This window comes from Netta rufina (genome assembly GCF_964035555.1).
Source record: "Netta rufina genome assembly, chromosome: 14".
NCBI classification, from domain to species: Eukaryota; Metazoa; Chordata; class Aves; order Anseriformes; family Anatidae; genus Netta; species Netta rufina.
The window spans coordinates 14,856,320-14,876,949 of NC_140137.1; the positions used below are offsets into that span (position 1 = coordinate 14,856,320).

General features: G+C 57.4%; 1 protein-coding gene across 4 annotated transcripts; it reads right to left on the reverse strand.

The window, feature by feature from the left end:
- Positions 1-63: 63 nt before the first annotated feature.
- TCOF1 (treacle ribosome biogenesis factor 1) lies at positions 64-19,107 on the reverse strand. 4 transcript variants are annotated; one of them, XM_084295605.1, is made up of 18 exons: positions 18,983-19,107; positions 18,292-18,347; positions 16,107-16,249; positions 15,389-15,495; positions 14,770-15,130; positions 13,880-13,977; positions 13,167-13,391; positions 12,268-12,537; positions 8,425-8,596; positions 8,114-8,268; positions 6,417-6,575; positions 5,794-6,040; positions 5,476-5,561; positions 4,514-4,733; positions 3,103-3,663; positions 1,634-1,734; positions 1,054-1,093; positions 64-612 (listed from the first exon to the last, which is right to left on the reverse strand). In XM_084295605.1, exons 1-17 carry the CDS (start codon positions 19,091-19,093, stop codon positions 1,058-1,060), a joined length of 3,108 nt encoding a protein of 1,035 aa, XP_084151731.1. In that variant the 5' UTR covers positions 19,094-19,107; the 3' UTR covers positions 64-612; positions 1,054-1,057. The 4 variants fall into 4 exon arrangements, with proteins under 4 accessions (XP_084151731.1, XP_084151732.1, XP_084151733.1 ...); XM_084295606.1 differs by having other exon boundaries at positions 64-1,093; positions 5,476-5,558; XM_084295607.1 differs by having other exon boundaries at positions 64-1,090.
- Positions 19,108-20,630: the final 1,523 nt, after the last annotated feature.

The following is a 20,630-nucleotide window of genomic DNA, read 5'->3' on the forward strand; positions in this document are numbered from 1 at the left end:
CAGGGTTGCCCCCCCACCAAAGGGCTCCTCGCTCCTCTTCCCTCAGACACACCTGAAGCCAAGTCTGACCGTTCCTTTTATTTTGTATTCCATAAAAAAAGGAAAAAATATACATATGCAGCCTTGGCTGAGAACAGCTGCTGGAAACAGCTGCTCAGTGCAACTCCCGGGACACGATAACCATTCCCATCAGGGTTAGAATAAAAACTAAACCGAAACAGCTCTCTTCCATGGGCAGCAAAAGGACTGACACCACGAGTCGTGGAAGGGAAAAAGAGAGAGTAAAAGTTTCTTCTCTTAAAAATAGAGCTCTGTGAGGAGAAAGAGATGGCCGGGTGTCAACCAGGAGGGAAGCAGCCTACGCGAGCTGGGTCTTCTCTGGTCAAACTGCCTCCCTCGGAGCAGTTCTGGTGCAGCTGGGGAGGGCAATAAACGCAGCTCTGGGCCCCAGCAGGACAGGAGGAGGCAGAAAGTTACACTGCTAAGTCACAGTTAAAAGAAGTTATAAATTATTGTTTAAAAAAAAAAAAGTCGGAATTCTCCCGATGAGCTTCCTGTCCGCTCTTCTGTTTGATCTTCACCCATAAATCCTTAATCACAGGGCCGCGGTACCTTTGGGGAGAGGATTTAAAAGAGTTAGGGACGGGGAAGGAGAGTAACAGCCTTACAGCTGAGCAGAGCCAGGGCAGATCCATCTGGTCCACTTCCAGCCGGCTCGAGCTTCGCCAGCTGATCCACATCGCTCTGCCAAGCTCCCTGTGGTCAGCACGGACGCCGCGAGGCTGGTGACAGGGGACAGCAACGCCTCGGCTGGACGTCCAGTTAGTTCTCAGCAGCTAGAGACGAGGTCAAGCACATCCAGAGGCCAGCACACTCCTACGTGGCTTTCCTGACACTGCTCCGCTCCCTGGCTCTCTAGCATGGGGCCGGCTGGGCTCCCAGAGGGTGCTCAGGGGGCACACTGTCTTCCCGAGGCTGGCCCAGGAGGACTGAATTTGGCCAAGGTTACCGCCGCTCAGAGGGACCGACTGAGAGCTCCCCCGGGCCATGTACCTTCTCACAACATGCCTTCAGGCTCGGATGTTTTCTTCTTCTGGAAAAGGAAAGGGTGGGAGACAAATCAGTACCGCCCGCACCACAAATAAAGAGCCAGGCAGAGCCCCGAGCCAGAACCCTTGGCTGACGGCTCTACAGGGACACGGCCGGAACAAGGAGCACCCCTTTGCCTCCCTCTGCCCCCTCTCCTAGCCCTTGGGATGGGACGGAACGGCCCCAAAAGCCCGCAGGAGTTCCCCTTTCTGCTGAAAACACCTAGATGAAGAGGCAGCGAAGGAAGGCCTCTTGCCCTTTGGGTAGGTTCCTGGAAGACAAAAGGGCCCCTGGGTTTGACCCTTCCAAGGAGAACTGATACAGGACAAAGCCCTTCCCCAAGCCACCCCCACCCCACACAACCAGGGGTCAGGTTTTGTGTCTCGGGAGTACCCACAAGTAACAGCAGCCCCCCCCCGTACCGACAGGAGGCCAGGACACGGCTCTGCTCCTCTCCAGCCTCACGCACGGCAGGCAGGAGCGTCACAAGCCCTCCTCAGAGCAGCTCTCCCCCACGCTGCCCCAGCCTGGGCGTCGCACCTACCTTCTTCTTCTTCTTCTTCTGAACGTCAGCAGAGCCGTCTGCTGGCAGCTCCCCTTCTGCAGCCCCCTTTTTGCTCTTCTTTTCTTTCCCACTCTTTTTTTCTGGGAGGGGGAAACAAAAGTTAGCTGGGACCTCCGAGAGGGGACACAGAGCTCTCTGCTGAGAAGGGGACACCCCTGGTGTGTTTCTGGTCACATCCAAACCCCAGCAGTACCTCGGGGCGAGGGCAGAGCCCAGGCCTGTTTCCCCAATACCCAAGGCCAGGGTACTTGAATCCCACCACGCAGAATTCGGCAGGCTGCCTCTCTCTTCCCACCTCCTGCTGCCAAGGAACTACCCAGCTCTGGAGGCTGGGCACGTGCCAGAAAGCAGAGCACAGGGAGCTACCAGCAGATGGACACAGCTCAGCACAGCCAAGAGGCTGCAGGGCACCTCTGTGCACCTACAGGAGGGCTGACGGACAGGTCTGCCTCCTCCAGAAGGAAGGAGAACAGAGCAGGAACCCTAGAAGATCTGGCCCACCCCCTTCCATCTTATCTCTCTTTCATAAGAAAGAAAGCAGCCCGCAGCAGCTAGCACCGAACCAGTTAGGATTTGCAAATGCAGGCTGTACTGCAATGGAAAAATAAAGGTCACTGCGTTAGGGCAGCAAACTGCATCAGAGACACAGGCAGGAGAGGCAGGAAATGCTTAATTGGGAGCAATAAGCAGGAGGCTGCTGCCTTCTTCCCCTTTCTCCGGGGTTTGAAAGCAGCAGAAACAACCCCGAGCCAGATCTGGCTGAGCCACTCGCCTTTAGGCAGCTCCAACACAGAGCCCTGTGCATACAGACAGGGGGCTTCCTCTGCCCTGCTCGGAGCAAGTCAGTCCCTCGGGAGGTAACAGCAACCTGCCACAGTTCCCCTTCACTCTCAGTGCACGTCAGAGGGGCCGGGGCTGGTTTCTCAGAGCTGTTCTGCATCGCTGGCAGAGCAGGCAGAGAACAGCTTCGAGGTCTGGTGGCTTACAGCTGCTGAGAACTCTCCCCGAGCCCGGGGGGCTGCAGGTGGAGGCAGAGAGGCCTCAGGAGGTTCAGCGCAGGCTTGATTCCAACTTCTGCTCAGCCCTGGTAAAGGCCAGGAAAGGAAAATGGCCTGGTGGGACAGGTCACGCCCCAGAAGACACACTGGGACATCAGCTCGCCCTGCAAGGATCAGTAAGGACCTGCTGCAGTGCCTACCAGGCTGGATGCGGGATAGGAGTGCCCAGCTTGCTCCCTGCAACGTGACCCGGTGCCAAAAGTGCAGAAAATTCAGTGGAGTGGGGAGTGAGGGACCTGGCATTGGCTTTGGGGGGGCAGGAGGGAAGCAGATGAAGCTAGTAACAAGGTGGGTGCTGCTTACAAGGTCCTGCACCAGAGGCTGAACACGCAGCAGCTGCACAAACCATACTGCAAACACAGCCCCAGGCGACAGCACACAGGTACTCACTTTTACTTGTTTTTTTCTTCTCCTTGCTGCCTGTCTGCTTCCCCAGGTCATCAGCTTTCTTCTTCTTCTTTTTGGGTACTTCTTCGGTAGCTTGTTCTTTCCTCTTCTTTTCCTTTGGCTGCCCAACGGCCCCATCATCTCCTGGAAGTTTCCGCTTCTGCGACGCTTTCTGCTTCTTGTTCTCTTTGTCTTTGCTCTTCGATGCTTTCACAGCCTTGCCTGCCGCAGAGGAAGCTTTCTTCTTTTCCTTCTTTTCTTTTTTCTCCTTTTTCTTCTTCTTTTTCTCTTCCGACCCTCCCAACGTTTGCACTGCTGGAATTTTGGCAGCTACGGTGTCACTTTCGCTCCCCGAGCTCGAATCCTCTGCCTGTGGGACGGAGAGCAGCGTGCCTGGCACGGGGATCACAGGCATCCCTTTTGCCCCGACATCGTTCTCTTTCACAGCCAGGGCTTTCTTGACCGGGGAAGGTTTGAGGTTGGTATAACCTGGATCCATTTTTCCGGCCGCCTTCTCTTTGTTGAAGGCTCCTGGGGCTTCCTGTCCTGGAGGGGGGTTGGTTTCTGCAGGAACAGTGATAAGAGAGAGATAACTTTGGGAGCATTGATCACACAGAATGCAGTCAGCAGAGAAGGGAAACGTGCATTTGAAGAGGAATACCCGGTTCTTTCCCCAAAAGCACAGACCTGCTGGCCATCCCTTACCAAAAGGCTGGAGAAAGATGCCTTAGCCTGCCATCAGATTTCTGGGAAGCGGGTAACAACAGCCCCAACAGCCTGGCCACATCCCAGGAGAACGGGGATTAGAGCAGGGGGAACAGCAGCAGCAGAAGGGCGAGCACAGAGCGCTCCGTCCCAGAACACCGCAGCCAGTCGGGGGCTCCCCGAGGTGGAAGGGGTGCAGCAAACCAAACTGGGAGGCAGGGAAATGGCACGATGTTTTGCTTCTCTGTAGGTCTTCCTGCTTGCTTACCTCCTCTGCCCTCCAGGAACAGCGCCCAGAAAGACCCCAGGGGTGCTGGCACTGCAGAGATGTTCTCCAGGCAGCGTTTGAACCTTCCCTACAAGCCCTCCCCAGCACAGCACAGCAACGCAGTGTGAAGTTTTCAGCGAGAGCCCTGCCTGCTTCCTGCTTTAATTACCACAGTCAAAGCAGAGCTTGGAAAAAGGCAGGGACACAGAGCAGCAGGAGCACAGAGCACGCTCTCGCGACGCAGCCAGCGCAGGAGGGGAGCTCGGGGAGGAGATGACAGCGCCGTGGCCAGGGAGTGCCAGCAGACGGCAGCAGCACTCCACGCTGCGCTCTGCAGCGGAGCTGCAACGGGAGCAGGCCCCTGTCCCAGTGTCACACGGCCGTGCCAGCACAGCTTTGCTCCCGGGCCAAGCAGATTTCGGGCTCTGCCAAGGGACCCACCTGCTCTGTGGTTTGCAGACACCTGCTCCACGTCTGTTTCCGAGTCGCTGCTGTCGCTGTCAGCTGGGGCTGCTCTCACAGGGACCTTGGCGAGGGAATTAGCAGCAGGCACGGCTGCTTTTCGTTGCCCTGCTTTGCTCACAGGCTGGGGGGGAGCTGGCTTAGGTGCCTGAGGTGCTGCTGGGGTGCTGGAGGGGCCCGGATAGCCTGCGAGGAGGGACTGAAACAGCACAGACACGCTGAGGAGGAGTCATAGCAGGGCAGCCTCCCTCCCACCGGGCACACACCTGCCTTTTCTGCTACCGCCCCCACACCCCAAGCGAAGAGCCCCCCTTTGGCCACCTGCAGAGCCATCCTACAGGGTTCAGCCAGCCCTGCGGAGAGGCCACGGCAAGGCCGGGCTGCCAGGAGAGGGGGCAGCACTGCCAGACCCTGGCTGAGGCTGCAGCAGCCAGAGCTGACGGCGACAGGGTCTTTCCTTTGTTCTCGCCCAGCAAAGCAGCCACGGGGGAGGCTCCTGGCCATTAGCGGGCACCCACGCACAGCTAATGCACTGCAGATGTGCTGCACGCCCTGCACGTTACTTACAAAGGGAATTTAACAGCTTGGACACGGGTTAAGTTACAAATAAAAGGGGGGAAAAATCCTGCAGCTATCGGCACCGCGCGCCAGCTCTTCTGTTTTAACCCTTGCGCGGCACCACCTCCTCCATCCCCTCCTGCAGGGGAAGGTGCCACGAGCCCTCAGCACGAGGCCTGGCTGCCCGGGGAAGCATTCCAGATTCAGAGAGCTGCTTCTGCCCACATCAAACGGCCTTACTCACAGCGCTGCACCACGGAGCCCCCACTCCCCTGCTGGCAAACCCACTCGGCACCCATTTGCTCTGGCTGAGAGCTCGCTCAGCCCTCTCCCTTCCACCCAGGAGTCAGTGGTGACAGGAGAGGACCCCAGCCCGCCCGTACCTGTGACACTGCCTCCTCTTCCTCGCTGGAGTCCGAGGAGGAGCTGTGGCCTGGCTCAGTCCCTCCTGCTTTCTGCAGCACGCCTGCTGGAGGAGCAGAATTCACCCCGTTAAACCTTCCCCTGCCACCTGGGGCCGAGTTCAGTTACCCAGTACACGGGGACTGCCCCCAGGAGGCTTCTGCCTCTAAAGGGGAGCACTCGGCACAGCTGGAGAGAAAGAAACTGCGCTCCAGCTGTGCCATGAAGGTGACACCCCCCAGCTGTCCCACCCCAAGCCTGCCCAGCAGCACTGAGAGCATCACCCTGGGAGAACTGACCTGGTTTAGGGGGCTGCTTGGGCGTCTCCTCCTCGCTGTCGGAGGAGCTGCTGCTGTCTGAGCTCTCCTCTGCCTGGCTGGGGGGTGCAGCCTGGCTCAGCCTGGAGTCCTGTGCTGGCTGCAGGCCTGGCTTCTTTGACTTGTCCGTGGGGCTCCTCAGCACCGGAGGAGGCTGCAGGGCAGCAGCGTTGGCTGCAGGAGCTTTCCCCGGGGAGGCTGTCTGCTTTAGGCAAGGAGGAGGAAGGGCCTAAGGAGAGGAAAATTGAATGCATTGCCACGGAACTGCACGAAGCAGCCCAGAGCAGCTGGGCTCGGACCATCTCAGCCCTCCTTCAGTCCACGTCACGTCAAAGAGAGCCCAAAAGCTCTCAGGCAGGGCGCAGAGAACCCCATTTGGCCCAGACCGACAGGTGAAGCAGGGAGCTGTGGCCAAGCAGACGGCTCCCGACTCCTTCCAGTGTGATAACAGTGGTTGAAAAATAGAGCAGTCCCTGCTCCCCCATCTCCTCCCCGAACAAGCTCCCACAGCAGGGGACGCGGCTCCAGCCTCAGGCTCCAGCACACCCACCCCGTCCGCCCACCTCTCCCCAGGGGAGCTCCCCACATTCATCTCCTGCCGTTACCTCTCCCAGCACCGTGCTGCTCCCCGAGCTCTCAGGCACTCTGCACAGCGGAGGGACAGCAGGCGTTTTTGTCCCCTTCCCAGAAGGGGACGGGGCAACGGCCTTGGCAGCCGCTGTGCTGGAAGCCGTGCTCGGTCTGATGTTCTGCTGGGACAGGCTCTGAAATAGATGGGAGAGAAAATCAGGACAGAGCGTTACTCGGAGGGAAAAAGAGAAACACACAGCAACCCACCGCTAGCTCCTGAGCCCTTCCATCATCTTCAGCACAGCCCTAATGCTCAGATTTGTTTCCCTTTACTATATCACACATTGAGGGTTAGCTGGCTACAGACACAAAGCAAGGACACCAACCACAGGGCAAACGTGCCTTCGGGTCCTCAAACAAGCCACGGATTAGAGAGCAAATTAACAAGAAGTAGTTGTGTTTCCTCACACTTGGAGCCAACTAAACGTAAGAGGGGTTAAAAATAGAAGAGCCAGGGGCACAGAACTCAGACACTGACACAAACGCCAGCAGAGGAGGGAGCAGGAACAACGAGGGAGCGCTCAGCCTCCTGCTCCATGTTACAAACGAGGCTTAGCAGGCAGCCCTCCTCGTCTCTGAGGAGCTGGGCCTTGGTGGGCTGACATTTCTCACGCAACATCTGGCCTTCAGGAAGGAAGGCAGCACTCCACAGGACGGAGAGCCGCCATCCTGACGCGAGCTCTCCGCCATCCTGCACAGAACTCGAGTTGTAGCAACTGCGTTAGTTTATAGCCTTGGTATTTTAAACAAGCTTTAAGCAAGGACTTCTTAGGCTGGCTGCCTTCCCACCAGCTGGGGAAGAGGCAGCCTTTCCATCGGTCCTAGAGCTGGGCCAACACGGGGAAGGGTTTCCTTCAACGCACGTAATCCCTCTCTCCCAGCAAGGGTACTGGCCAGAAAGGGGACGCGTGTGTGCAGACGTGTGCAGGACAAGAAGTGCACTTGGCTCGTGGCACCAGCCCCTGCAGAGCAGCCAAGCCCCCACCATGTAGGAATGGCAGCCACGCTCCTCAGTCAAGGCTTTCTCGTGCTTTTTTCTTGGGCTCAAGCTACAGCAGAGCTGCAGGGACACCCAAGCTGGCTTCACGCAGAGGCAGCTCAGGCCCTAGACTCAGTTACAGAGCTGGGATCAGCTCCACACCCACTCAGGAGTGTCTTCTGCGTGGATATGGGGTCGCCTCCACTCTCTGAGGTAGCAGTCTGCCTCCTCCTGTGGTTGAAGGGCAGCACGACTGCCGTGCCACTTCAGGAGAGCTCCTTCCAGCCTCCCGAGGCTTGGTCAGCAGGAGTCCAGAGAGCTCCAGCTGCTGGAGGAACCAGCAGGTGGGTTGTCTCAGAGCTCCCCTGCCCATGGAAAATTCCGCCTGAGAGGTTTTTGACTTCTTTTCCAGCGTGCTTAACTCCCTCAAGTAGGGCCAAGGGGACAGAGGAGGCCTAGGCTGAGGCTTGCACAACCAGTCACCTTCCTGCCAAAACATTCACACCCTCCGCCGCTCTCACAGACAGCAGCAAGCCTGCTGACACGTGCACGCAGAGAAGGGGTCACTGAGACCCGGGGGTGCTGCCAAAAAACCCTCCTCCAGCTGACAGGAGGTTCCCTGTCACCCACCCGACTGCTGCCTCCTGTGCTACCTCCCGAGAGCCCCCACCCGGCGGGTCGGCAGCTCTTTACCTGCGTGGGGGGAACCACTTCCTCATCCGAGTCCGACTCCTCGCTGGAATCATCGCTGCTGTCCGCAGGAGGAGGGGCTGGGGCTGGCAGCGGGGCTGGCGTGGGAGCTGGGGCCTTCCTCACACTCGTTGGCTGGGGCACGGCGTTGGTTTTCGCTGCAGGGGGAGAAAAAGAGACCGTCAGCACAAGCAGAGGTTGCTCTCCTCCAGAAGGGGAACTCTCACTAACAGGCTGGGCAGCTCCACGTGCAGGGCAGAAGAGGAAAGCATGGAGATGGATGTGAGGGATCCCGGCCACTCCCAGAGACTCACCAGCCTGCGGAGGCTGCGGCTGTGCCGCCGGGGACTCCTCCTCGCTGTCAGACGAGTCGCTGCTCCCGCTCTCCGAGCTCGGGCTTTTCAAAGTGCTTCCCGCTGCCTTCTCGGGCACCCCGGCTTTAGCCTGGCTCAGGTTGGGAACGGGCCCAGGCTGTTCCGTTAACCTCTTAACCAAAAAGAAACACAGGCAAAGAAAAACCGTGTCAGTAAAGGCGTTTTTGAGGGGTTTAAGTGCAGTTTCAGCTCCAGCTGGGTTTTGTCTAACCCTAACAGCTGTGACCAACACTCACTCCATCCTCAGGAGTGCCACGACTGGAAGTGGCTTCAGTCACTGCCTTTAGCAGAACCTAAAAATCCTTAAGCAACACAGAAATCCCGTTAGGATGTGCCTTGCACAGCTCCATCCACACCCAGATGCCTCAGGACAGGCCGTGAGGTGGTTCCCAAGCAGCCAGTGCGTCAGCACGAGGCAGCCACAGCTACGGCAGCGCGAGGCACACAACTGGGGGGGAGCTGGGGGAGCTGCTCACTTCCCAGCCCCTCTTTTGGTTTAGGCAGAGGGCTGCAGACCTCTCTCCTGCACCCCGCTGAAGGCCAGCAGCAGCAGAGGGAGAGAGAGTGCTCACTGTGAGAGCTGGAAGCTGCACCAGGCGCAGAAATCCTGCAGGCTGGCAGAGCTCTGCGCCCACTCAGTTTACTCCGCTCATGGCTCAGCTCCGGGCTGTTCTGCCCCATCCCACCCCGCACGTGACAGCAGCCGGCTTCGGTGCCATCTGAGGGCCCAGGAGCTGCTGCAAGAAGGGGAGGACGGATTCCTGCCCTGCCGCACGGCCCCTGCCACCCCTATTTCCCAATCCCGTGGTGCTGCAGAGCCCACGCCTGCTCTCAGCCCCGCAGCAGAGGGCCAGAAGCCCCCCGACAGCCGTGGTCCATCCGAGGGCTGCTCCTGGCCAGCAGCCCAGCAGCCTCCCGGGAGGCCAGATCTTATCACGCTGCCTGGCACGGCCCCACCGAGGACTGCCACCGGGGCAGTGTTTATCATCCCCCAGCCAAACGCCAAACAGACAACAGCATCTGCATGTTTATCCCATTACGGAACAGCCCGCGGAGCAAGCCAAGCACATTTTGACTCTGCTTAGAGAAACAGAAACCTCCACGAGCACTTGGGGAGGGGGGGGGGGGCTGCAAACCTCGCTCGGCTGTTTTGTTTTGATACCAGTGAGTCACTATCTCCAGGAGAGAGGCCAGATTTGCAACGCTGAAGAAAGGGAGCTAGTTGAAGCAGAAATGAGACTTCAAATGGTCCACTCGAATGCATGAGCTGCTCTCCCTCTCCTTCCCAAGCAGTGCAAGGGGAAAATCTCCCAAGATCCAGCCCTACTAACTCACTTTTAAGACCTTCACAGCAACAGGACTGGGTTCTCCTCCTCCTTGGCTGCACAGCACGAGGACTGCTTGCTTTTCTAAGTTAAGAGATTGGAGAAAAGCTACAGAAGAGCTGTGCAGAAGCATGCTGGCACAGAAAGAGCAGCACAGCATCCACAGAGAAACCACCCTAAGCTTTTCTACAGCCTCGGAAGTCCTCAGATCTTCCTGGAGGGAGTCCAAGGTCCCTCCATCCACCTCATCTCGGTCCCTGCCAGGCAGCTGCCACTTCCCATGGCGAGGCTCCAGACGGGATCGGGCCAGCAGCGTGGCTTCAACTCCACCCCGGGAGCAGGGTGACAGAGGAGGGGGGGGTTGTGACAGCTTCGAGTCACAGGTACTGGAGTAACTCCGAGAAGAGGAAAATAACTGGAGAGGAAATCATCCTTCCTGCTCCCCCTGCAGCCCCCGAGGCAGGAGCTGCCTGCAGCTCGGTACAAGTGATGACTCAGCTCCTGCACAACCCATCTGCCACCCGGGGCTGTTGGCATCATGCAGCACTGCATGGCAGGAATGGGCAGTGATGCCAGGCCACGCAGGGATCACACTCTGTAGGGATCACACTCTGTGGCTGCCCGTGCAGGGGGAAACACCGCCAGGGCATCAGGGCTGGGGCCAGCAGCTCAGCTGTGTCACGGTGTGTCACTGCCACCTGCAAGGAGCAGCAGCAGGAGGCAGGAGACAGGCAGAAACTGTCTCACGGGAGATTTGGCTCTCTCCCTCTGGTCCAAGATAAAAAGTTGCAGGCACAACTACCGGCACGGCCCATGAGGGGTCTCCTGGGATGCTGGAGGATGACAGAGGTTCCCAACGCGTGCATCTCGTGCTCAGTCCTGCTGAGCTGAAACAGAAGCCTGTCCACGGAGGGCCTGAGTGCCAACTGTGGCTCAGCACGTCCAGAAGAGGGGAAGCAGAGCAGAGCTAACATTTCCAGAAGAAAGGCCGCTCACAGCATCGTTAAGGTCACTCTGCGCTGTCCCCCTCCAACAGCCTCCTCCCCAAAAATATGCAAACACCTTGTCAACTTCTCTGAGTCTTCAGGGGTAAACATACCAATTAAGCAGTTCAATTTAGGCATGATGTTCATTTTAATTGTGCTAATCCACCCCCACAGGGAAAGACGAAGCAGCTTCCAACGCTCTGTATCTGTTTGGATCTTGCACAGGAGCCAGAGGAAGTTGCAGGATGCAGTAAGTCAGTGGTTAGCATATGCCCAAGTAGCAGATGGCGAGGATGAGCTAAGAAGAGTTTGACTGGGAGGACAGGACCACGGACATAGCTAAGCTAATGGTTTAATCTTCAGCCTTCGCTTCAGGTCTCTGCCTGCAGGCTGCTAACACGGGAAGAAAAGGCCAGTTTGGTAAAAATAAGAGCTCCCCCAGCGACAAGGTCTTCCTCGCTGACTGCATTTGGTGAGGGGTAAGAGCCCTCTGCAGGAGGGAAGATGCCCACGTGGTTAAATAGACCCTGCAAGACAGCCACCTGCTGCTGCCAGCTTCAAATCAGCACTGGGGGGAAACAAACCCACCCTAGCACGCTCCTCACCTACAGCCCTGCTAGGATGGACGAGCCTCAATCGTTTTAGAATGAGCCCCCCCAGGTCCAGCTAGCAGAATAGCTGCACCTGCCACCCCGAGCTGAATTTTCACATGGAATCACGCAGGAAGAGAGCAGCACGGAGCCAACTGTTCGAGATGCGTCCCCCTCCACCCACCTCGGCAGACCAAGGCTAGGAAGACAAAAAACACGGAGCCTCGCTGGCTCCTGCCTGTCAGTACTGTAAGGATGTGTTGACAAAGAGCCTCCCTGCAAGGACACGTGAGGCTCTGCCCCCGGGTTCCCTTCCTCCCCGGCAGATAATAGCTGCCATTTCCAAAACGCTGCTCTCAGAGCACTTTCCTAAAGGCCCTGCAGCTGGCAGGCAGTGCAGGTCTCCCCACAAAGGACCTGAGGATGCTTTTACAGCTGAGGATGCTTTCACAAAGGGATTTGGTGGGCCAACAAAAGAGAGGGATCAAAACAAGCCTCTGCAGGAGAGCCAAGACCATGGCACTGATGACCCCTCACAGAAGGCCCATTTCAGAGGGGCAAGGCACAAGAGGAACGAACCAGTTGACATCAGACTGGTTGGCGAGAAGCACTTGGCTTCTCTTCCCCTCGCACAGATTCTCCTGCTGCTGGGATACCAGTCCTCAGCTGAGCTTGCTTGCTGCATTTTCCAACAGCTTTTGCAACTTCCCCCTCAGGAAAGATCTGGAGAACCCTCAGGAGCACAGAATCACCAGGCAGTTAAGATGGAAAAGGCCTTTGAGATCATCACATCCAGCCATCAACCCGACCCGATCAGTGGTAGCACCCAGTGGCTTTGCACACCCCAAAGCTCGGGACTGAGCTGCCTGCAGTACCACCCACCTTCTGGCTGACAGGCACAGGCAGATCCTCCTCTTCGCTGCTCGAGGAGTCAGTGCTCTCTTCCTGCTTTGTGCTTTCAGCAGGCTTTGCGGGAGCAGCAGTCCTTCCCGGCAGGGTTTTAGCCTGCTTTGGCACTGCTGGTTTTGGGGCTGGCTTCCCTTGGGACAGAGGAAGGGGTTTTGCTGGAGCTGCTTTGCTGGCGAGCGATGCTGCTGGTGTGGTTTTCACTGGGGGTGGGATGGCCTGGGAGGGTTTTGGAGGTGGCTTCGTCTGGAGAAGACAAGAGCAGTGTGAAAGAAGGCAAATCCCATATTAGCATAATTCATTTCCTCAGACCGTAATCAAGGCAAGATTTCAGAGCCCCCTGGGAAAGGCAAATGCTGACAGATTAGCAACTGGCAGGAAAGACGAGGCATCCTTTCAACCAGCTGGCTGGGGATACTTTCCCAAGATGAGAAAATAAGACCAGACACTTCTCGTCGGCCTTCTGGTACTACAGTCACCTCCAGTGAGGTAAAGGAGCAGCACTCTCCACAGGAGGGAAGCTAAGCTGCACGACGGTTTGCCAAATTCGATGCTATTTATTGCAATTTATAGCTGAGAGGCAAATCCAACCATGACAACTTGCCTCTTCAGATGGGAAAAGAACTGCTGAGTGTATATATATATATATATATATATTTTAATTCAAAAGGACTGGTGGATTTTGTTATTTTTTAAAGGTTTGATTAAAGCTCAAAGACATTCAGGTGCCTTTAAACACCCTTCCCCCTCACGCCTCTTCCCTCCCACCCCCGAGATGACTTTGCTATACACGAGATCCGTTCACAAAATCCTCCTCCCGCTGCAACTCCCAGCCTCGGCGAGGCAAACACGGAGAGAGCCTCGGAGAGACGCACTTGGGGTCCTGCTGGAGGTTCCTCCTCTTCGCTGTCTGAGGAGTCGCTGCTGTCCGAGCTGTCCTCAGGCTTCACGGCCCCAGGAACCGTCGTTGGGGTGGGCTTGGCCTGGCTCGGTGGTATTGCTGTTGGCCTCACTGAGCTCTTCTTGGCGGGTGCTGCAGCAGCAGGTGGGCTTTTCACAGGCGTTGCGTTAACCTGCACTGCTTTCACAGCTGGCTTTGCCTGGGAACGGGAAGAACAGGAGAAGCAGGTAACATCTTACAGGTTTGGGGGAGAAGAAACTGGATGAGGTGCAGCTACGTGGAATCTGTTTTATGCAAGGCCTCTGTGCTGAGTTTGACCAGGAAAAGCTTGTTCAGGCTCAAAGGCTGTGGAGCAGCTGAGCCGAGCTGCTGCTTCTACAGACTGCCTGCCCTGTCTGCCTTCCTCCTGAGTGGCACATCCGTGGAGTTGTGCTTAATCGCCTCCTACAGATCAAAGGGTCTCCCCCCACTCCAGGCACTGGGAGGAACTGGAACGGAGTGGTTGCTGCTGGCAGAGGCCAGCGGAGCTCCCAGCCACGCAGCACGTTTCTATGGGCTTAGATTTGGGCGTTTCATGCACCCCGGGGAAGAGATGTTCTCAGACTACAGCTCTGCAGCATTTTCTCTCCCCTTCAAGGGAAAGGGAATGATTTCCTAGGCACAAGGAGCCTGGGTTGGAGAGGTTACCTGGACTGCTGGAGTGGCAAGCTCCTCCTCCTCAGATGTCTCATCGCTTGATTCCTCACTGCTGCTGCTCTCTGCGGCCCCAGCTGCCTGCTTCGGTTCTGCATCAGAAGAAAGGAGCTGTTACAGCTGCTGCCCGCGCCGAGCTCCCCGAGCACGATGCTAATGCAGCTTTTGAAGTCAGAAAAACAAATCAAGCAGCAGAGAGAGGCTAAGGGGATTTGCAGGGAAGAGGGCCCAGTCTTGCCAAAAGCATCAGCTGCCTGCTGGGAACAGCTTCTCCAGACAAATGTTTAGCCACAAACACCGCTCCCCAGGTGCAGGCTGAGATGGGAAATCCCTTCCTGGGCACTCTGACCCCGTGGGGAGCTGCCCAGCCACACACAGCTTCCTGCAGGGACACCCTGCTGGACCTCCTCTGGGAAAGAGTCAAGAGCAGGACAATTTGCAGAGCTTCTGCAATCTATTCCTCAGCCCCAAAACAAACGCTCTTCAAAGCGGTAAAAGAGATTTCCCTAAAGACTGAAAAGAAAAAAGAGAAGATGCTGAAGTTCCTGTCTAGAAAGCCAGAAGCGTCTACAGGATTAGTGCTGCACCTCCTCCAGATATGCTGCGCTCGTCTCCAGCCTTGTGGTGCTGGATGCTGCCAGAGATGCACACAAAAAACTCCTCAGCACAGGATCTGCTGCTCAGAGCGGAAGCAAACACGCTGGATTCATCCAGCAGAGCTCCAGAGCTGCCTGCTTCGCGTTCCTGCAGCCTCCGCAGGAGCAAGCACTGCTCCGAGCTTCCCAGCAGGAGAGCTGAAAGCGACACCCTGACGGCACGGCTCACACCTGACCTGCAGCAAAGCCGCAGCACGCGTGCGCTCGCTCTGCCCGCAGGCTCCTTACCCACTTTGGGGGCTGGGGGCTTCACAGCAGGAGCCTCCTTTTCCTCCTCGCTGTCCGACGAGGAGCTGCTGCTGCCACTGCTGCTGCTGGAGCTGGAGCTTTCGGCTGCTTTGGTTGTTGCCGGTGCTTTGCTTTGCCCTCCTTTGCTCACGGCTGTTGCAGCCTGCGCGGGCTTCCCAGGACCAGGCTGTTTCTGCCCAGCTTTGGCCGGAGACGCAGCCGGTGCGCTGGGCTGCTGCTTATTCAAGCCCACAGTTCTGTTTGCAGCAGGGGGCAGCGCTGCTTTGCCCGCTGGAGCACTGGGTTTGTGAGGAGAATGCAGCGAGTTGGCAGCTTTGCCGCTCTCCACAGCTGGTGGCACCTAAAGGAAAGAAAATAAATGAGAAGCCCATAGATATACGAGGGGATAAACTGGGCACAGCATATTTTAAACAGCAACCTTGCAGCTGGGCAAGTCATAACACTTAAGAGACAGCTAAGGAAGGCTTCTACCAGCACAGGAGGGCCATTTAAATATGGATCCACCCCAGCCCACAGTTCTGTACAGGGCAAAGAATCCAGGCCAGCCCTGGCCTCAGAGTACTGCTAGCATTCAAAGCCAAGGCGAGCAGCCTCTTACCTTAACTGCTCCTTTTCCAGCTGGCATTTCTTCTTCTGACGAGGAGTCGTCATCTTCACTGCTTTCTGCACTCACTGCTGAGTTCGTGACCAGGGCACGGCTGGCTGCTGCAGAGAGGCACCAGGAAATCAGGACAGAGCCTCTGACATCAGAACCAGCCCCGGTGTGCAGCAGGGCTCCAGCAGGCAGGTGCCCTGCTCCTGGCACCCCGTCCTGCCCACAGCCAAGGCAAGAAACTGGCCAGGACCTGCACACTGCCAGGGGCTGGTCTGCAGCACATGAGACTGAGCCAAAACAACATGTATCTGCGGTGTTTTTTTGTTGTTAGGCTGCACAAGCCAATGCCTCCCACATCAGCTGTAGCAGAACTACCCAGAGCAACAAAAAAAAGCCCTTCCCTCACCCGTGAATCAGGCCACCCTCCGCTGGCCAGCCGGGACGTGCTAGAAGGTGCCCCACAGTGGGCAGTGTGAGATTCCCAACGCTTCACCCCAGCTGCAACACCCATTCCTTCCCTTCCCAACGAATCCTAACAGATTTTCGCTGGCTTCGGCAGACATCTGTGCTCCTCAAAAAACGCTACACGCGAAGGGGGTGATAAATCTGTCGTCCTATTTTCATACGAGCACGAGGGAATAGCCATCGTTTGAAGAGCAAATCGGACTGCTCTTACACAACCCTCTGCTGCTACCCTGCCAGGGAGCTGGCAGGCTCCTACCGTTCACGGGTTTTATCTTCTCTTTCTCGTCCTCTTCTTTCTCTGAGCTCTCCGAGCTGCTCACGGGATCAGGAACTCTGATCTTCTCCGGGATGGCTGCCTCGTCATCGCTCACCTTCCTTCTCCTGGCATTCGAGGGAGTTCTGAGGGAACAGAATGCGTGTCGAAAAGGGGAACGATGAACAAGCTGGAATACTTGTTCAATCCACCCTCAGGCCAGGCTCAACCCCGAGGACACGTAGTGTCATTCAGAAGTGAGCCTAAAGGCTGCAAAACCATTTGAACTTGGGCGATCAGACCAAAAGGAGGTAAGGGTCAGGATACAGACAGATTTATAAAAGGAAGTGCCTGGCCCTAGAGCAGATGTGGTGAAAGAAAGGGAGGGAAAGGCCACAGACAATCATTAAACTCCTAAGCTGTTTAAGTGGATTAAAACATTAAGTTGGAAAAAGATGTTCCCAGGCTCAGAATCCTGCCTGTACCAGCAGGATGGATGACATGGCTAAAGTTCTCTCTAAAGTTACTTTTCAAATGAAGGCACGGGTAAAACCTTAGCTTTATTGGGAGGGTAACAGTGGCTGGGCACACGTCTGTGTGATTCACACGTGCAGCACTTCTAAGCTGGTAAAAGCCCTTAAACACACGTAACTGTCAGAGGCAGAAAACAAACAAAGAAACCACTTTTGTGCCAGTTATTTTATTTTTGCCTTATTTTATTTGTTGATCTGATTTAAAAAGAAGTCCAGTCAACAATCTGGTCAGTAAAGATGGTGCTTCCTGGGAGGGTGTTTCAGCTGTGCAGGGCTACTTCCACTTGTTTGTTTTAAGCCTAGCCAGACCCAAGGCAGATCTGCTGTTACAAAGTCCTGGTAACTACTCCAATTATCCTTTTTTTTTTTTTTTTTTTTTTTTACTCCAATTACCCTTTAAAAAGTATATTTTTTAAAAAAACGCAGGGCAAGCTACACAGGCAGGCAGCACACCTGACTCTGCAGTGGCTGGTAATGGGACAGAAGCTGCTGGGAGGATTTGTCACGTGTGTCCAGGGGTCTGAATATGGGGTGCAGGAGGGCAGCAGTGCAGGAGGGAAGCACCTTGGAGCTCCTGAGGCCAGCAGCGCCCTGCCTGCTCCTCCTGCACCCCGTGCCGGGCTTCCCCACCACACCCAGGCACCTCTGCAACCTTCCCTGCCTGCCCAGCACACTAAACACAGCCCTGGAGGGAGGCCACTCCTTAATAACTGCAAATCCCTACTGTTAGCTTGGCTTTGAAAGAGTTCTGCAGGAAAGCAGCGAGGACAGGCTCAGTCAGATGGGTAAGAGGCACGGCACAGGGTCTGAGGTAGGGCATTTCGGGGCCAAAAGCCTCTGAAGTGACAAAAAAATGAGAACCACAGCTCACCCACACGGCTAAGCGGGGCAAATTCCGCACAAACCAAACCACTACGGGTGGAACCACGAGACACGAGTGACACCAGAGACCGAGGAATTAAACACAACACGAATGCCCCGCCACCCCCCAGGTTTCAAAGTAATAAATAATGCACGGGAGGGGTTGCAGCAGCCCCCAGCACAACTGTCACAGGGTAAGCTCAGCATCAATGGCCAGGCCAAGGAGAACAAGAGCTCCTCACCACAGGCAGAACCCCAAATGGCTCAGCACCACTGCACCCGGGCACCCAGAGCACGGGGTAGGCGCAGATTCACTGCAGGCAGGGCGCTCCGTGGGAGAACTGCACAGGAAAGCATCGGGCTGAGCGTGCAGGGGCTTGAATGGGCAGGGTGAAAGCAGCAGCTGGAGCCAAGCCGAGGTTTAAGTCCCTGTAAGAGCCCTGAACACCTCAGCCTCTGCTCACGTTCTCTGTGCAGCTGGGGCCGATCTCCCCGTACAGCACGTGGCTTTGAAAAGAAAGTGAAACAGGGCTGGGGGGGAGATTCTCGCAGTGCAGCACGCCTCTGACACCCCCACAACACTCCGGTATCGACCTCCAAGAGCAAGAAGTACCTCCAGCTTCTGAGAGCTACGTAAAGCTTACCCCTAACCTAGGGAAACTTTATCAGACACCTTCTGAACCGACCCGCCCGACAGCAGGGGCTCGGAGGAGAGCACGTGGAGGGAAACCCCTATAAATCACCACTGCACGGGTAGCACGGGCCGGCCGCCAGCGGCTCCGCTCCCAACTTACTTCTCCCAGTGGGTGAAGATCTCCTCCAGAGAGGTGGCCAGGGAAGGCAGCAGCTTCTGAGGGGGGGCAGAGAGCGAGTGTCAGGCATTGGGACCCCCTGGGCACCCTGTGGGGGGGCAGCACCCAGTGCCTGCCCCGAGACCTCCTCCCAGAGACCCCCCCCTCTCCAGAGACCCCTCCTCAGAACTCCCCCCAAGCTTTCCCCTGGAGACCTCCCCCTCTCTAGACCCCCTTCCACAGACACCCCCCCAGACCTTGCCCCCCAAGACCTCCCCCACAACCCCCTCCCCACAAACATCCTCCCAGAGACCCCCCCCTCCAGAAACCCTTCCCCAGAGACCCCCCAAGCTTCCCCTTGCAGACCACCCCCCCCAGATCCCCTTCTGTAGCCCCCTCCCCCCAAACCCTCCCCTTCCAACACCTCCCCTATACACCCCCTCTCCACCGACCCCCACAGACCCCTCCCCAGAGACCCCCCCTCCTTCCAGAGACGCCCCCCCAAGCTTCCCCCTGCAGACCTCCCCCCCTCTAGACCCCCTTCTATAAACCTCCCCCCTCAGACCTCCCCCTCCAGCCCCCTCCCCACAGCCCCTCCCCTGAGGCCTCCCCCTCAGGCCTCCCCCTCCAGGCCCAGACCTCCCCCCCAAGACCTCCGCTCTACCGGAGCCCCCCCCGGCCGCCCCCCCGTTACCTGCCCGAGCTGTGCCTGCAGCTCCCGCGCCGCCCTGGCGTACCCAGCCCGCAGCAGGTGCTGGTGGATGAGGGCCAGCAGCTCCCGCCGCCCGCCCGCCGCCGCCGCCATGGCGCGGCCCTCGCTCCCCCTCAGGCCCCCTGGCGCCGCGTGCCGCGCTCCGCCGCGTCACTTCCGCTTCCCCGCCGCGCTGCCCGCCGGGGGATGTAGTCCTTGGGGGGTACGGAGCGCTATGGGGGCGCGGTGCCTGCTGGGAAGTGTAGTGCTGGGGGAGAGGGGGTGGGGGGAGGCGCGGGGCTTGCTGGGAAATGTAGTGCGGGGGGGCTGGGGGCAGGACCCCAGGGTCCTGGAATCACCACCACTAACATTAACCATATCGCCAAGTTCAACACCTTTTAAAGTTCAACATCTTTTAAAGACCTCCACATTCAACATATAAACGTATTTTAAAGACTCCCAGGGATGGTGACTCCACCACTTCCCTGGGCAGCCCACCCCAATGCCTCACAACCCTCTCAATAAAGAAGTTTTTCCTAATATCCCACCTAAAACTCCCCTGGCGCAACTTTAGCCCATTCCCCCTCATCCTGTCACCAGGCACGTGGGAGAATAAACCAACCCCTACCTCTCTACAGCCTCCTTTAATGTACAGAGAGCGATAAGGTCGCCCCTGAGCCTCCTTTCCCAGCTCCCTCAGCCGCTCCTCGTAGGACTTGTTCTCCAGGCCCCTCACCAGCTTCGTTACCCTTCTCTGCACCCACTCAAGCACCTCCATGTCCTTCTTGTAGCGAGGGGCCCAAAACTGAACACAGTACTCGAGGTGCGGCCTCACCAGAGCCGAGTACAGGGGGACGATCACCTCCCTAGCCCTGCTGGCCACACTGCTTCTTATGCAAGCCAGGATGCCATTGGCCTTCTGGGCCACCTGAGCACACTGCTGGCTCATATTACTGAGGGTGCACTCGATCCCCTCATCGATAAAGATATTAAAGAGAACTGGGGCTGGGAGGGGGCACGGGGCTTGGTGGGAAACGTAGTGCCGGGGGTGCGGGGCTGGGGCTGCTGGGCATGGCTGGGGAGGGCGGAGGGGCGCAGGGGGGCCAGGGAGCTTAAGAAGGAAGGTCCAGAAGGGAGCTGGGCTGGATGGGGGTGGCCAAAGTGGGCCTGGAGCCCCTACAGAGGAACCCTAGGCTGGGGGCACCCTTGGGACACCCCAGGGACCCACAGTGGGTAGTGAGGACATGGCCAGGAGTCAGCCCAGGAACTACCTGAGGGCTCAGTTAAGGGCAGATGTGAAATGGGGTGTCCCAGGAGGGGCTGTGACCCCTTCCACCAGCCCCTAGCGGGCCATCAGACCCCCCCAGCGAAGAGGACGGGTGGATAACCACTGGGGTGCGGGCAGGGCGGTGGTTATCAGGCAGGGTGGTGGTTATCGCAGCACCTCCTGCTGCATTTTCCTGCCGTGAGGAAAATTTCCCTGCTCCCAGAGCTCTCCCCAGCTGAGCCCTCCGGGCTGATTTACTGTCAGATGGATGTGAAACTGCTGTGAAGAGCTGCCCAGGCATTTTTGGGCTAAAACAAGCAAACAACGAGAAGAGAAGAAGGAGCCCCTGACACAGAGCAGCTGCTGGAGAGCGGCTGCGTGGCA